A 13,584-nucleotide genomic window follows, 5' to 3' on the forward strand; every position below is an offset into this window, starting at 1 on the left:
CAGGGGTGAGGTGCAATCAGTGAGGGAGATGCAGCGATGCAGATGATGGCTAAGGAAGGAAGAGCTGACGGAGGGGACAAATGGTAGGAAGCTCAAGGTTTCTCTTTAGAGAGTGTCAGAGCTGGCATTCTCCTGAGATATATTTCCCTCACTCCTTCGTGAAGCAGAGCGAGCTGCTTTCCCAGCTCTGCTTTGCATTTCTTTGCCTGTTTGCAGGGATAGGGAGGTCTGTGGAGGCAATGACAAGCGATGGGTTTAAGGTGATGGTAGCAACCTGTATTTGCCCCCCCCAAAAAAAGTGTAGTTTGGACACCAGTTGGAGGTTTTGGCTCAGCTGTGGTTGTCTCTGTGTTTGCAAAGGAGTAAATGGGAAAGGAAGAGTGAAAGGTCCTTTGGTGACCAATGCTGAGTGGCTCTGACCTCTCTACACCTGAAATTGCTGTGAAGCTCTTGGGCAGATGTCAGGAGCCACTGGTTTAGAAGGATGTTGGTGCCCTGAGCACCACAGGTAAAGTGCTGACATTGTCCTCTTTGGTCTCTGAAACTGCTGCTGGCAGCAAAGCTGAAAATAGCATCGGGAGGGGCTGGGGAAGGGAGGGCAGAGCGCCCAGGAGCAGCGTGCTGATGGGTCACCTCTCTGCCTCTCCCCAGGTGCTCCGTGGATAACCGAGTCACCCGAGTGGCCTGGCTGAACCGCAGCAGCATCCTCTATGCCGGCAATGACAAGTGGTGCTTGGACCCTCGGGTGGTGCTCTTGGCCAACACTAACACCCAGTACAGCATCCTGATCAAAGATGTGGATGTGTACGATGAGGGCCCCTACACCTGCTCCGTGCAGACAGACAATCACCCCAAGACATCACGCGTTCATCTCATCGTGCAAGGTAAGAGGAAGGGAATTTGTAGAGGGGTTGGGTGTGGGGGCTTTGATTGCTATTTATCCCTTTTGACCCGTTTTCTTCTCCTCCCGCTGTTCCTACATTGAATTCTACTTCATCTAAGACAACTTGGTGCAAACGTAGAGGCAGATCAATGGGCTTAGAGAGTCCCGGTGAAGCTGGGCAGTGCCAGGCGTTTGCAGTCACGTTTATCCAACTTTCCTGGAGTCATCATGGGACTCTGATTCAGGCAGCTCTGCCTCCCAAAATAGTCACTGGCAAACTCTTGTTGCTGTTTGTTGTTGTTGTATTTTGATGGGATTTTTTTTTTCCCCGTGCTGAAGGCAATGCTTGAAGTAAAACTTGTGTTGGGAGAAAAGAGAGCGCTGGCAGATTTGTGTACTCTGTGGGGGTGTGTGTATGCCTAGCAACAATATGTGTTTGTGTATTGAAACTCTGTACTTTTGGGAGGAGGAGGAGGAGGAAGGCCAGCATGGAGTGGTGGAGCACTTGAGGTGGCCAAGGCACGTGGGCACGCCTTGCCGAGGCTGCACAGTCTGCAGGTTGCCTACATGCGCTCTTCACCAAGCGTGCGAGCACACATGTGCTCCTGAGGGGGAATGGACAAGCGTGGCCACACGCAATGGTCAAGCAGATGGACATTCACACAAGATAGCTCCTGTGTCCATGCTGCAGGACGCGTGCTGGGCAAGGGAGACTCTGGGTGGTGGGACATATGGGGCACAGCATGCTCCTAGGGAGGCAGTCTTGGGGAAGATTAATGGAAAATTTCTAATCCCTTCCTAGCAATCATTTTTTCCTTCTTCCTCTTCTTCCTCTTCTTCTTCTTCTTCTTCTTCTTCTTCTTCTTCTTCTTCTTCTTCTTCCTCCTTCTCCTCTTCTTCTTCTTCTTCCTCTTTCTCCTCTTCTTCTTCTTCTTCCTCCTCTTCTTCTTCTTCTTCTTCTTCTTCTTCTTCTTCTTCTTCTTCTTCTCCTTCTCCTTCTTCTTCCTCTTCCACTTCTTCTTCTCTTCTTCTCCTTCTCCTTCTTCTTCCTCTTCCACTTCTTCTTCTCTTCTTCTCCTTCTCCTTCTTCTTCCTCTTCCACTTCTTCTTCTCTTCTTCTCCTTCTCCTTCTTCTTCCTCTTCCACTTCTTCTTCTCTCCTTCTCCTTCTCCTTCTCCTTCTCCTTCTCCTTCTCCTTATCCTGTGATTTGGCCAGGAGCCCTCTTAGCATGACACACCAGCTCGAGTATTGGAATCTCGTCTCGGGCTAATTTTCGAATGCTGATGGGTGTATTGATTTGGAAACAAGCTGGGTTAAAAAGGCATTGGTCTTGTACACAGAGTCGGGTAGAGCTAATCCGCCGTCGATATGCCAGGCCTGAGCGTTATTGACAGCCTAATGAATAGAAAGGGCAAAAAAAACCCCAGAACCCGAGGCTTTTATTTCCCCCTCCCTTCTCTCCCTTTTCCGTTTTCTCTTTCCTCTTCAAGCAATCAAGCAAACTAAACAGAGCCGGACTTTCTCCATCTCCATTAATCGCGGAGAGAAAGTGGATGCTTTGCCAGCCTGGGTCCTTGCTGTTTATCTTGCAATCTGTTATTACCTGCCTGAGTTTCTTAAGCCAAAGTCGATCACCCGCAAGTTCTGAAGTTGCTATCAGGCGCTGGGGTGATGCAGGACAATTTCTATCTGTTCCTTTCTGATTCTTGTTTCCTGAGCTAAATATCCCGTATCACCAGACATCCAGGTCCACCCCTCCTGTGCTTTGCTGTGTTGTTAAGAAGAGATGTTTGGGCACTGGAGGAAAAGGTTAAATCATAAATTGTTGAAGCAATGTAATTAAGTACTGGAGTGATGGGTTCAGTCCTGTAACGAGGTGAGTCCTCACCACTGCCAAGAGAAATACTGGCTCTCAGGAGCCGGCGTTCTGATTTCAAGGACTCACCCAGCTCTTTCTTGGGTGGAAGGTGGCAAGAACATAGTGTGAAGCAATGTGCTGAAACAGGACATGAAGGTGGATATCACATCCAATTAAAGGGAGGCCTGCCTTAATGATCCCGATTAAAATTTGATTTGAGTGCCAGGATTAACTCTCTTGCCTTGGAAAATGGGCCCAATAAATAGACAATACTCTATAATCTTGTCCTAAATGATGTTCAGCTTGCAGGATGTGCTGCTCACCTCTCCCTCCCAGAAAATCAAGGTGTCTGAGCAGCAGCTTTCAGGGATGTGCCAAGTTCAGCACACAGCTGTGGGGCCTCCTGCCCCTTCCCACAGCCTGGAAGGAAAGGATAAGCAGTCAGAGGAGACAGAAAAGGGGATCTCCTCTTTTAAATGGGGTTAGTCCAGGTGCTGCCAGAGACTGGAGGTGTGCAGGTTGTGCTAAGCAGATCCTGACTTTCCCCTTGGTGCACCAGGAAAGAGCCTGAAGGTACAGCTATGGATGCAGGAGCACTTCAGCATCTCAGGATGCAATTAAATCATACCCCGGGGCAGGCTGCACTGCCCGAAGGGACTGGCCGTGGGGAAGCAAGGAGCTCTTCCCCTTCCGCCTGGGATTGCAGCAGCCTGCTGCTCCTCAAACACCTTCAGCCCAAGCCTTGCATCCCTCCTCCTCCCCGAGTTCAAGGGATATTGCTTGAAACTGAATGTGGAGAGAGACAGTGAGGAGCTGGGGGATCCCTGGTGGCTGCCAAGGTTCTGCTGGAGGGAGAAGAACAAAAAGCAGAAAAGGGGTAGGGATGGGAGAAGGAGCTTCCTTTAGGGTATGATGTTTGGTAGCCTAAGGCACAGGAGAGAATCAACTAGAAACCACCAGGAACCAAGGATGCCCAGGCTGCGGTGAGGGAAGCGCTACACCTTTATTTCTAGGTTGACTGTATTGATGGCTGAGATCCCAAAATAGGTGGGTAGAAGGCACCTCAAGAGCTAATTTAGCCCGTACCCCTGCAACGAGGCAGAGACATCGCTGGCAAACACGCGTGAAAGCTATTCTTGAAAAATCTTTAACAAAGCAGGTTCTTCACCCTCCCCAGACGCTCTATTCTACTGCTTCGCTACCTATATAATTAGAAAATGTATAGCTAATATCTAACTTAAACCTTCTTTGTTGCAAATGAAGTGGAGTTTTTCTCAGCCTCTTCCCAGAGGACGTGAGGAACAATTGATCAGTGTCCTCTTTGTAACAACCTTTAGCTTTTGGGAAGGTTGTTATCGTGTTACCGCTTAGCCACTTTCTTTCCAAGATGATGCAAGCCCATTTCTCCCACCTTCTCTCGCCGGTCAGGCTTTCAGAAACACTTGTCAGTCTTGAAATCCTGTACAAAAGGCAAAAGGTGATTGCTGCCGATCCAGGAATAGCAGGTCAGTGCATCCCTCCTTCCCGCTGCCTCGGCACTAATGTGGGACAAATGAGCCCAGGAATGAGACAACAGACCTTTGGCATTGAATGCATCAAAGTTCAGGGCTGCTATTTTGGGCACTGAGTTAAATGGGGTCAGGCTCAACGTTGGCGATGCCAGGTTGATATGAGCCAAGAACATAGCTGCAAAAGGTACAAGGACATTCTTTGCACCTCAGTGTCCCCAGGAACAAAGCTTCCAGACTACAGTTGGACCTAAAAGGAACAGCTCAGGGAGCGCCCGTGTCATCTGCAGCGTCTGGAAGGTGGTCCCTGCTTGTGCAGCTCACTCACCCCTCATTTCTTCCTAAGAGGAGTTGCTGTAGGACCCATTTAAGCACCAGGAAGCATTTGCAGGAGTTCATTTTGGATGAGAGATGTGTTTCGGTGTGAAAATCCCAATGAGACAAAATCATGGAATGGTTTGGGCTGGAAGGGACCTCAAAGCCCATCCAGTCCCACCCTATGCCATGAGCAGGGACACCTCCCACTGGATCAGGATCTCCAAGCCCCATCCAACCTGGCCTGGAACCCCTCCAGGGATGGGGCAGCCACCACTGCTCTGGGCACCCTGAGCCAGTGCTTCACCGCCCTTGTTTTGAAGAATTCTCCTTATGCCTAATGTCAATCTTCCCCCTTCTGATTTAAAGCCATTCCCTCTCATCCTATCACTCCCTGCCCTTGTAAAAAAGTCCCTCCCCACCTCTCCTGTAGCCCCTTTCACTACTGGAAGATGCTCTAAGCGCTCCAAATCCAGGGGAATCCCACTTGCAGGGAGGGAGAAACCCGGAGGGAAGAGGACCCATTTGACATCTGAGGAATGATGCTTTCCCTCCCTCTCCTCTCCTGTATCCCACTCTGGTTTCCTTAGCAAGTCCCACTTCTTCCCCCCAACAGCAGCATCTCAGGCGCAGCCTCCCCCTTCTCCTGGCTCCCTGCAGGACACTTCAGCTCTTTAAGCTCTTCTCTGGGTTTCTGGGTTTAAAAGAGAGAGGGGAGGGTGGCGGAGGAGGACGACGGTGTCTGGAAAAGCTTTTATTTGTATGGATAATAAGCCGTCTCCAATGTGCGCCTGCAAAACACTCCCACTGCCTTGTAAGATGCATTAAGGAAAGTTGGCCTTATCTCGGCACGGGAAATGGACTTGGGCAAGAAGGCACAGTGCCTGCCGGAGTTTAATCTCACTTAGGCACATAAATTTGCATGATAGAAAATGGTGGAATTTTAGTGCTTAGAAAGAAAGAAAGAAAAAGAAAAAAAAAAAGCAGGGAACTAGGGGATATGAGGCTTTCTTGCTCCTTTATCAGTCTCCCTGGCCCTATCTGGCTCTTTCTGTTGTCACTGGAGCAACTAATCACCCCTCCCCTTTTGTTTGGTGTAAATGAGTTCTCCCACTCCTTCCCAGGCCTGGGTTAATCTGCAAAAATCCCCGCCTTTGTTGGCGAGTTAATTACCTGCTCGAAGGAGTCGGGGCTGCGGGCGCAGGTGATGCGGGGCTGCCCCGGTGTTGGGGGGCACAAGTGGCATCTGGGCCTGGGAGCATCGCTGCCGAGGTGTGTGCCGGGGAGATAAAGCCACTGGTGGGGCTGCGACGCCGGAGCCAGCTTTGTTTCAAGAGCTGAACCAGCCCAATTAATTTTTCTTTTGATGCCATAAGCCCCTTTCACTCGTGGGAGAAGGAGGACAGTAACTTTTTGTGGCTGCTTTTTTGCCTCGTGGCAAGGTGAGTGGAAAATGCTTGCCGTGCTTCTACCTACGTGGTGGCATAAGCTGGGAGGAAGGATCAGTCCTGCAGTCATCGTCACTCCTGTCCAGAGGCTTCAAGGTGGTTTGTGGGGAAAACAGAGAGGTGGGAATGCATTGCTTGCACTTGGATTTATTTTGCCAGAGACGCTCAGAGCCTTTACAGGATCATAGAATGGTTTGGTTTGGAAGGGACCTCAAAGCCCATCCAGTTCCAACCCCTGCCATGGGCAGAGACACCTCCGACTGGATCAGGTTGCTCCGAGGCCAATCCAACCTGGCCTGGAACCCCTCCAGGGATGGAATCTGGGGGTCCTGGTTGAACCATGGAATGGTTTGGGTTGGAAGAGACCTCAAAGCCCGTCCAGTTTCAACCCCCCTTCCATGGGCATGGGCACCTCCCACTGGATCAGGGTGCTCCAAGCCCCATCCAACCTGGCCTGGAACACTTCTTCGGCGTAAAAAAAGCCTTCCTGACCACTCTCAGCCCAGGAGCTTTGGCAGTGCTGCCCACTGGCCAGGCAGCTCTGGGGCTGAGCCTGTCCTCTGTGCTGCCAAAGCCACCGGTGCTGGGGGTGCGGAGGGACAGAGAGATTTGCCCACCGTTCTTTGGTAACTCAGTGGTATGAGGACTTGTAGATGTTAGAATCATAGAACCATAGACTGTCCTGAGTTGGAAGGGATCCACAAGGGCCTTTGATTCCAACTCCTGCCCCTGCACAGGACAACCCCAACATTCCCACTGCAGGGCTGAGGGTGTTGGCCAAAGGCTTCTGGAATATTGTCAGGCTGTGACTGCTTCCCTGGGAGCTGTTCCAGTGCTCCACCACCCCCTGGGGGAAGAACCTTCTCCTAATGCCCTAACTCTCCCCTGGCAAGCTTAGATGTTGACCACACATGAGGCTATGGACTGGAGTTTCAGGCTGGATAGGGTGCTTCTCAGTAGAAACCACACAGGCTGCTCCTGGCATGGGTTGTTCTAGTGTGTCCACACCTTTCCTCTATGAAAGCTGCTGTCCCGTCTAGAAGCAAAATCGGGTTTAATTAATGCTTTCTAAAAGGCATGTGGAGAGCTGGGAGAGCCTCCACAAAGTGATGGAGGGGTAGAAACCAGCAGCACAAAATCAAAATCCTCTCTTGTTTCACCTGCCCTCTCAGCTCCTTTGACTGATGCATTCCTGCTCTGTCTCTCTTTTGTTGTAATCACCGTCAATCCGTCAAAGCATCTTTTACTTTTGCATCAGGATATGGATATGGAGCTGTGGGAACGGGTCCAGAGGAGGCTACAAAGATGATCGGAGGGCTGGAGCACCTTCCGTATGAGACAGGCTGAGAGAGTTGGGGTTGGTCAGCATGGAGAAGAGAAGGCTCCGAGGAGATCTTACAACGACTTTCCAGTACCTGAAGGTGCTACAAGAAGGCTGGGGAGAGACTTCACAAAGGCTTGTGGGGATAGGGTGAGGGATAATGGTTTTAAACTGGAGAGAGGCAGATTTAGACTGGACATTAGGAAGAATTTCTTCACCATGAGAGTGGGGAGGCCCTGGCCCAGGTTGCCCAGAGCAGTGGTGGCTGCCCCATCCCTGGAGGTGTTCAAGGCCAGGTTGGATGGACCTTGGGCAGTCTGATCCAGTGGGATGTCCCTGCCCATGGCAGGGGGGTTGGAACTGGATGATGTTTAAGGTCCCTTCCAACCCAAACTATGATTCTATGATTCTATTATTCTATGATTCTATGATCAGGGCTGTGCACACTCTCGCACACTGTCCTAGTTAGCTTTGCATCCCCATTGTGCTCTGCCCTTGGAAGCATCCCCTCCTCTCTGCTGCTCCTGCATCCATTGCTGCCCCCAGATCTCTCCATCTCCCACCCAAGGTTACCATCCCTCGCTTCTCCGTAGGGGCCTATCAATCCGTTGCATGGGTTTAACCCTCAGACGTGCCCATCCGCACTCCCTTGGAGCACGGCCGCGTACCCGGCGTGCAGCTGGGCAGGTTCCCTCCGGCCTCCTCCAAGTCACTTGACCTCTTTGCAAATCAATTTAACATCTATGAGGCAGAGATAATAATTGTCACCTACTTCACAGGGGGGTTGATGAGGATTAATTCGTTAATGTCGACAGAGGTCTTTGAAGATGGAACACGCTATCTGAGAGCTAAACGTTATTATTAATTAGCAATTATATCATGGGGTAGGGCAGGGGAAAAGCAGAGACTCCAGTTTCCGTACTGGAATAGCTTGCTCTGGGCATGCCCCAGTTACGTGCCCACTCCGCTGCTGGAAGGAGCTGGATGTGCTGCATCCCACTGGTGATGTGCCCCTCTCCAGCTGCCGCACATCATACAGTCATAGAATCATAGAACCACCAGGTTGGAAAGGACCCACTGGATCATCGAGTCCAACCATTCCTAACACTCCCTTAAACCATGTCCCTAAGCAATTCGTCAACACGTTCCTTAAACACCTCCAGGGAAGGTCCTCCTTCCTAGAGCGTGTGGGTAGCTCCGCTGGTGCAGGAGGAGTAGAGAGTGAGAAGGACGGGGCGGTGAACCGGGTTTTGACCACCCTGATCCAGTGGGAGGTGTCCGTACCCAAGGCAGGGGGTTGGAACTGGATGATCTTTAAGATCCCTTCCAACCCAAACTGTTCTACGATTCTATAAACTCTGCTTGAATGTGCTACCACTGCCCTCATTGGGAAGTGAGCACGTCGGTAATGCAGTAGTGGTGAAGGGAAGGGCTCCTCTGTGCCCGCCTGGCACCCCAGCGATGCTAGCGGGCCAGGTGCCGCCAGACCCAAGGGAGGATGTATCCTGTTCCCAAGGAGAAATAATTAGCAAGAAAACGGAGCAAGGGGAAGGAAGAACCGGTGATTCATAGGGCACACAGACCGTTTTCATTTCCTTCGTGTTTTTCTTTTTGCGTACACTGAGGCTGTGCCGGATTTCTGTGTTTTTCCCCCCCAGCGAGCGGCTAATGCTGTAATCCGGGGTGTTGTGGGCTCCTTTTGAGCAGCACCAACACGAGCCCTTTGCAATCCCCACCAGCTGCGCCGTGCCCTGGTGCTGGGACAGCACGGCGATGCCTGCTGGGGCCATTTCCACCTCCGACACCCCCGTGGCTCTGCTATTTCCCTCCTCCCCAGCTGCGCTTTTGTGGCAGCAAGGCAAGCTCGGTGTAACTCTCTTTGCCACTCCCTCGGAGATGAGCAGAGCCGCGCAAGTTGCCCTCTGATCACCCCTCTTCTAGAAAAGAAGAGCCTACTCCTCTTTGAGCCTTTCTGAGCGTGTGAGCTCCCGGCAGCCCCGTTCACCCATCCTCTCCGAAGGCTTTCAAGGAGAGGTCACCAGCCTCACCTGGAGCCATTCAACAGCAGCTCCGCTAATCCTTTCAACGGAGCAGGTGAAACCAGGAGGCCAGCGGCACGCTGCGCCAACAGCTCTCCAAGAAGGGCTGGAAGAGGACTTAAGTTGTCTCCAGGTCTCGTGAACGGTGCATTCTGCTCCTTCCCAAGGACTTTGCCAGCTGGAGGGATGGCACAGCAGCACCCACACCTTTGGGATGCGCATCCAGCATCTCCTCACTTCCACGTATAGTTTCCAAAGTGCCGTCGTTTGGCGTGATAAAGCCGGTGGTGGTTAATGAGGTCACTGCAGTTTAATGGCACTGCAGCAATCTCTTTTGTTTTACTCCATTAAAATATTTGTGGTGGAACGGTCGGACCACTGTAATGTGATATCGCTACCTTAATGTTATTGTTACCGTGGTAACGCTAATGGCGGCTCAATAACATTATTGCAATTTAATCTTACGACAATAAAATTAAGGGTAGAACAGTGAGACCTCAACAATGGAATGTTACTACAGTAACAGCATTGTTATCATAATCGCGGGAGCAGAGTCAACTCGTTGTAGTGTAATATTGGTACCAGCGCTTTATTGTTACCATGGTAACGCCAAGCATCCGCCGCGCGGCGCGGCAGGGGATGAATGGGAGGCAATGTCGCTGGCACGCTGGTACTACAGCTACCCTGGGGTTGTCAGCACAGGAAGGTCACGCTGCTATAAAGTCACCCTATTTGCTTAATTTCACAATTGTCTTTTTCTTGGGGCCTGCCTTCTCCTTCCATCACCGGAGCTCTTTGGAGCGGGTCTGTTGTTTTAACGGCCGTAACTCTGCAGGGAAGGATTTAAAGCGCTGCCTCCATCTAGTTGCAGATCCTTGTGCCTAGCGTTTTATAGCATGTGGCTGTTATGGAGTGATAACGTTTTATATTTATATGTCATCTTTCATCGTGAAGGATCCCGGCACAAGCTACAAATTATTGCCGAGCTGCAGGGGCAGACAGGCAACCCAGCGCACGCTGCGTGTGAGGGGAAGAGGTGTTGTCCAAGGGCACCGGATCCCCTTTGCTGCCCTGGAGAGAGCTGAGCACCTTTGCTTTGAGGACTTATCCAGAATCTCCAAACTTTATGGGATGGAAAGGGGATGCATCCCGAGCTGCACGCTCCCAGGCAGCAGCCACCATCACCTGGGTGGGCATGGGGAGAAATCCCCTCCTTCCCAGCTGGTGGCACAGGTTGTATAAGAGCTGGAAAGGCTATTGCAGGTGGTGGGGTGGGGAGATGGGTGGATTGCTGCTCAAAAAGGCGTTCATTGCTGCAGTGGTGGTCGTTGCCGGGGACGCTGCATCAGGAATCGGTGTTTTGTGCGCCCCAGGCATGGCAGAGGTGGGGTTGGGTATGGCTCAAGCAAGCTGGGACTGCAGGATCGTATATCTTGGAGCATCTATTCCTCAGGCTTGCTCCTTCAGCCTGGTTCCGTGGGGCTCACCCCAAATCTGACCCATCGCAGCGAGGCCACTCGTGGGCGTTGGCGGAGCCTGGACGCAGGGGTGGCTGTCGCTGTGCACAAGGTCACAGCTCAGGGCCTCGCACGGGCTCGCTGCAGTTTTCCCCAGCCTCCAGGGGAGGGAGGCAGAGCTGCCGAGCTCGCCCCAGCGTCTCTCCTACATCCTTGCTGCATCCTTTCTCCTGTCCAGCATCCCTCTCCCTGCCCAGCATCCCTTCTCCTGTCCAGCATCCCTCTCCCTGCCCAGCATCCCTTCTCCTGCCCAGCATCCCTTCTCCTGCCCTGAATCCATTCTCCTGCCCAGCATCCCTTCTCCTGCCCTGAATCCATTCTCCTGCCCTGAATCCCTTCTCCTGCCCAGCATCCCTTCTCCTGCCCAGCATCCCTTCTCCTGCTCAGCACCCCTCTCCCCTCCTTCATTAAAACAATTCCCCCCCTGTCCTGTGCCTGCCCTCCCTGATCCAGAGCCCCTCCCCAGCTTTCCTGGAGCCCCGTTCAGCACTGGAAGCTGCTCTAAGGTCTCCCTGGAGCCTTCTCTTCTCCAGGCTGAACAACCCCAACTCTCTCAGCCTGTCCTCCTACAGGATGTGCTCCAACCCTCGGATCATCTTCGTATTCATCATAGAATGCTTTAGGTTGGAAGAGACCTGTATAGGTCACCCAGTCCACCCTCAAAAGGTTTCTCAAAGCCGCATCCAACCTGACCTTGAATGTTTCCAGGGATGGGGCATCCCCTATCTCCCTGGATAACCTGTGCCAGTGTTTCACCACCCTCATTTTAAACCATCTTTTCCTTATATCCAATCTAAATCTCTCCTCCCTCAGATTTAAAACATTACTCCTTTTCCTGTCCTGTCCTCTGCTTTGCTCCCTCCTGGCTTGTCAGGAGACCTCCATCCCTTGACAGCTCTTCTTGATGCATTTGAAACCTGGATTTGGTTGCACCGCTGCCTGCATTCCGCAAGCCCAGCCTGCAGTCCTAGCACAAATCTGGGCCTCTTTAGCGAGGCAGCTGCTCGGCTCCCCTTGTGCATCAGCATTTGATCTCTCTCCATGGGTATTTGGACTCTGACCACCGCAGTAATTCCTTGTTTGTCCTTTAATAAAAGACCCATGAGCCCCCTTGACACTGGAGCTGGAATCGGTGGGACCTGGGGTGTCCTACATGCCAACTCTTCATGGCAATCTGGTGCTGCATCCATCCTGCCAAAGCAGCTCCTCCGGGAGTTACATGTTTGAAAACAAGAGCAGCGGCTCATCTCCCATTCAGTGTTTTTCTCCATCATTTGCTTTATTAAATATTGATTTTCTGTTGCATTATTAAACCTTAAGTCCTGAGCATAAATTCAGAGTTGATACTTTAATCTGGCTCTTCTTTTTGGCCTTTAGAGCTGATTTTTCCAGCCAGTTCCCCTGAAGGCGATTCCAGAAACAAATGACTGAATCTCAGGCAATGGGACAGTAGGAGCTTGGGGCTCTTCCCAAAGGAGTTTGGTGTGTTTGGTGCAGCCATTGCCGTTGGGGCACCATTGGGGATCCTGGCTTGCATTCTTGCACGGACCATGAGTGAAAGAAAGGTGGGGAGGCATTAGCCAAGTTTTCCAGGGAAGTTTCTGTGTTATTTATAGAATCATAGAATGGTTTGGGTTGGAAAGGACCTCAAAGCCCATACGGTTCCACCCCCTGCCATGGGCAGGGACACCTCCCACTGGATCAGGGGCTCCAAGCCCCATCCAACCTGGCCTGGAATCCCTCCAGGGATGGGGCAGCCACCACTGCTCTGGGCAACCTGGGCCAGGGCCTCCCCACCCTCACAGGAATACATTCCTTCCTTAGATTTCATCCCAATCTCCCCTCTTTCAGTTTCAAGCTGTTCCCCCTTGTCTTATCGCTGCCCTTCCTGATCCAGAGCCCCTCCCCAGCTTTCCTGGAGCCCCTTTCAGCACTGGAAGCTGCTCTGAGGTGTCCCTGGAGCCTTCTCTTCTCCAGGCTGAACAACCCCAACTCTCTCAGCCTGTCCTTATTGCCTGTAGGAAGGATATTGCCCTCTCTTTGTTTTGATAGTGAGGAGAGATTGCAATCTGAAAGGGGAATTTCGTCTGGAGCCACCGCGTGGGCAGAGTGGCAGTGAGGCATCCTTCCATGTGCCCCGCTCTGTTTACTCCGTGAGTTTTTCATTGCTTTGCTCTGCCAAAATTGCCGTGCTCGGGAGCAACGCTCGCTGCCCGGGGAATGAGGCTGCAGATGGCGATGCCTTGTCCTAAATGCATCTCTTAAAACGCAGCTCCTGGGCGATGCTGTACAGAGCTGTGCTTTTCTACCATACAAATCCCCAGCGAAACCACAAGTTGGCCTCAGCTAAAACTCCAGGCAAAGCCAGAAGGATGCGGCTGGTGGGATTGCTGCCAGCTCCGCGATCGAGAAACCCACAGGCTACGAGGACATGGTGCAAGCGGCCACTGGTGCAGCCCCCATCGCCAAGGTGGGTCGCGCTAACCCACACTGACGGAGCCCCCTCGCCTCCCCTTCCCTATCGGAGAGCTGCATGCGGGCAGTCGCTGCCAAAGCCCCACGCTGCCAGCAACCAGGTGTCTGAACATGTTTCCGGCGCCAACACAACTCTGCGGCCAAAAGAGAGGAGGAGAAAGCAGTGTGGCAGCGCTGGCAGGTTCAGGAAGATGGAAAAAAAAAAAGCAAGCAGAGGGA

The 13,584-nt window shown here is 52.0% G+C and overlaps 1 protein-coding gene across 7 annotated transcripts in view; it reads left to right on the forward strand.

The window, feature by feature from the left end:
• The window catches only part of LOC104066067 (protein CEPU-1), a 418,198-nt gene that overhangs the window by 356,553 nt on the left and 48,061 nt on the right, over positions 1-13,584 (forward strand). For all 7 annotated transcript variants that reach the window (XM_054086959.1, XM_054086964.1, XM_054086961.1 and 4 more), the window contains one exon: positions 652-884. In XM_054086959.1, coding sequence (XP_053942934.1) covers positions 652-884 — 233 coding nt within the window. The remainder of the gene's footprint in view (positions 1-651; positions 885-13,584) is intronic.

The sequence above is a fragment of the Cuculus canorus genome, chromosome 23 (genome assembly GCF_017976375.1).
Source record: "Cuculus canorus isolate bCucCan1 chromosome 23, bCucCan1.pri, whole genome shotgun sequence".
Classification (NCBI taxonomy): Eukaryota; Metazoa; Chordata; class Aves; order Cuculiformes; family Cuculidae; genus Cuculus; species Cuculus canorus.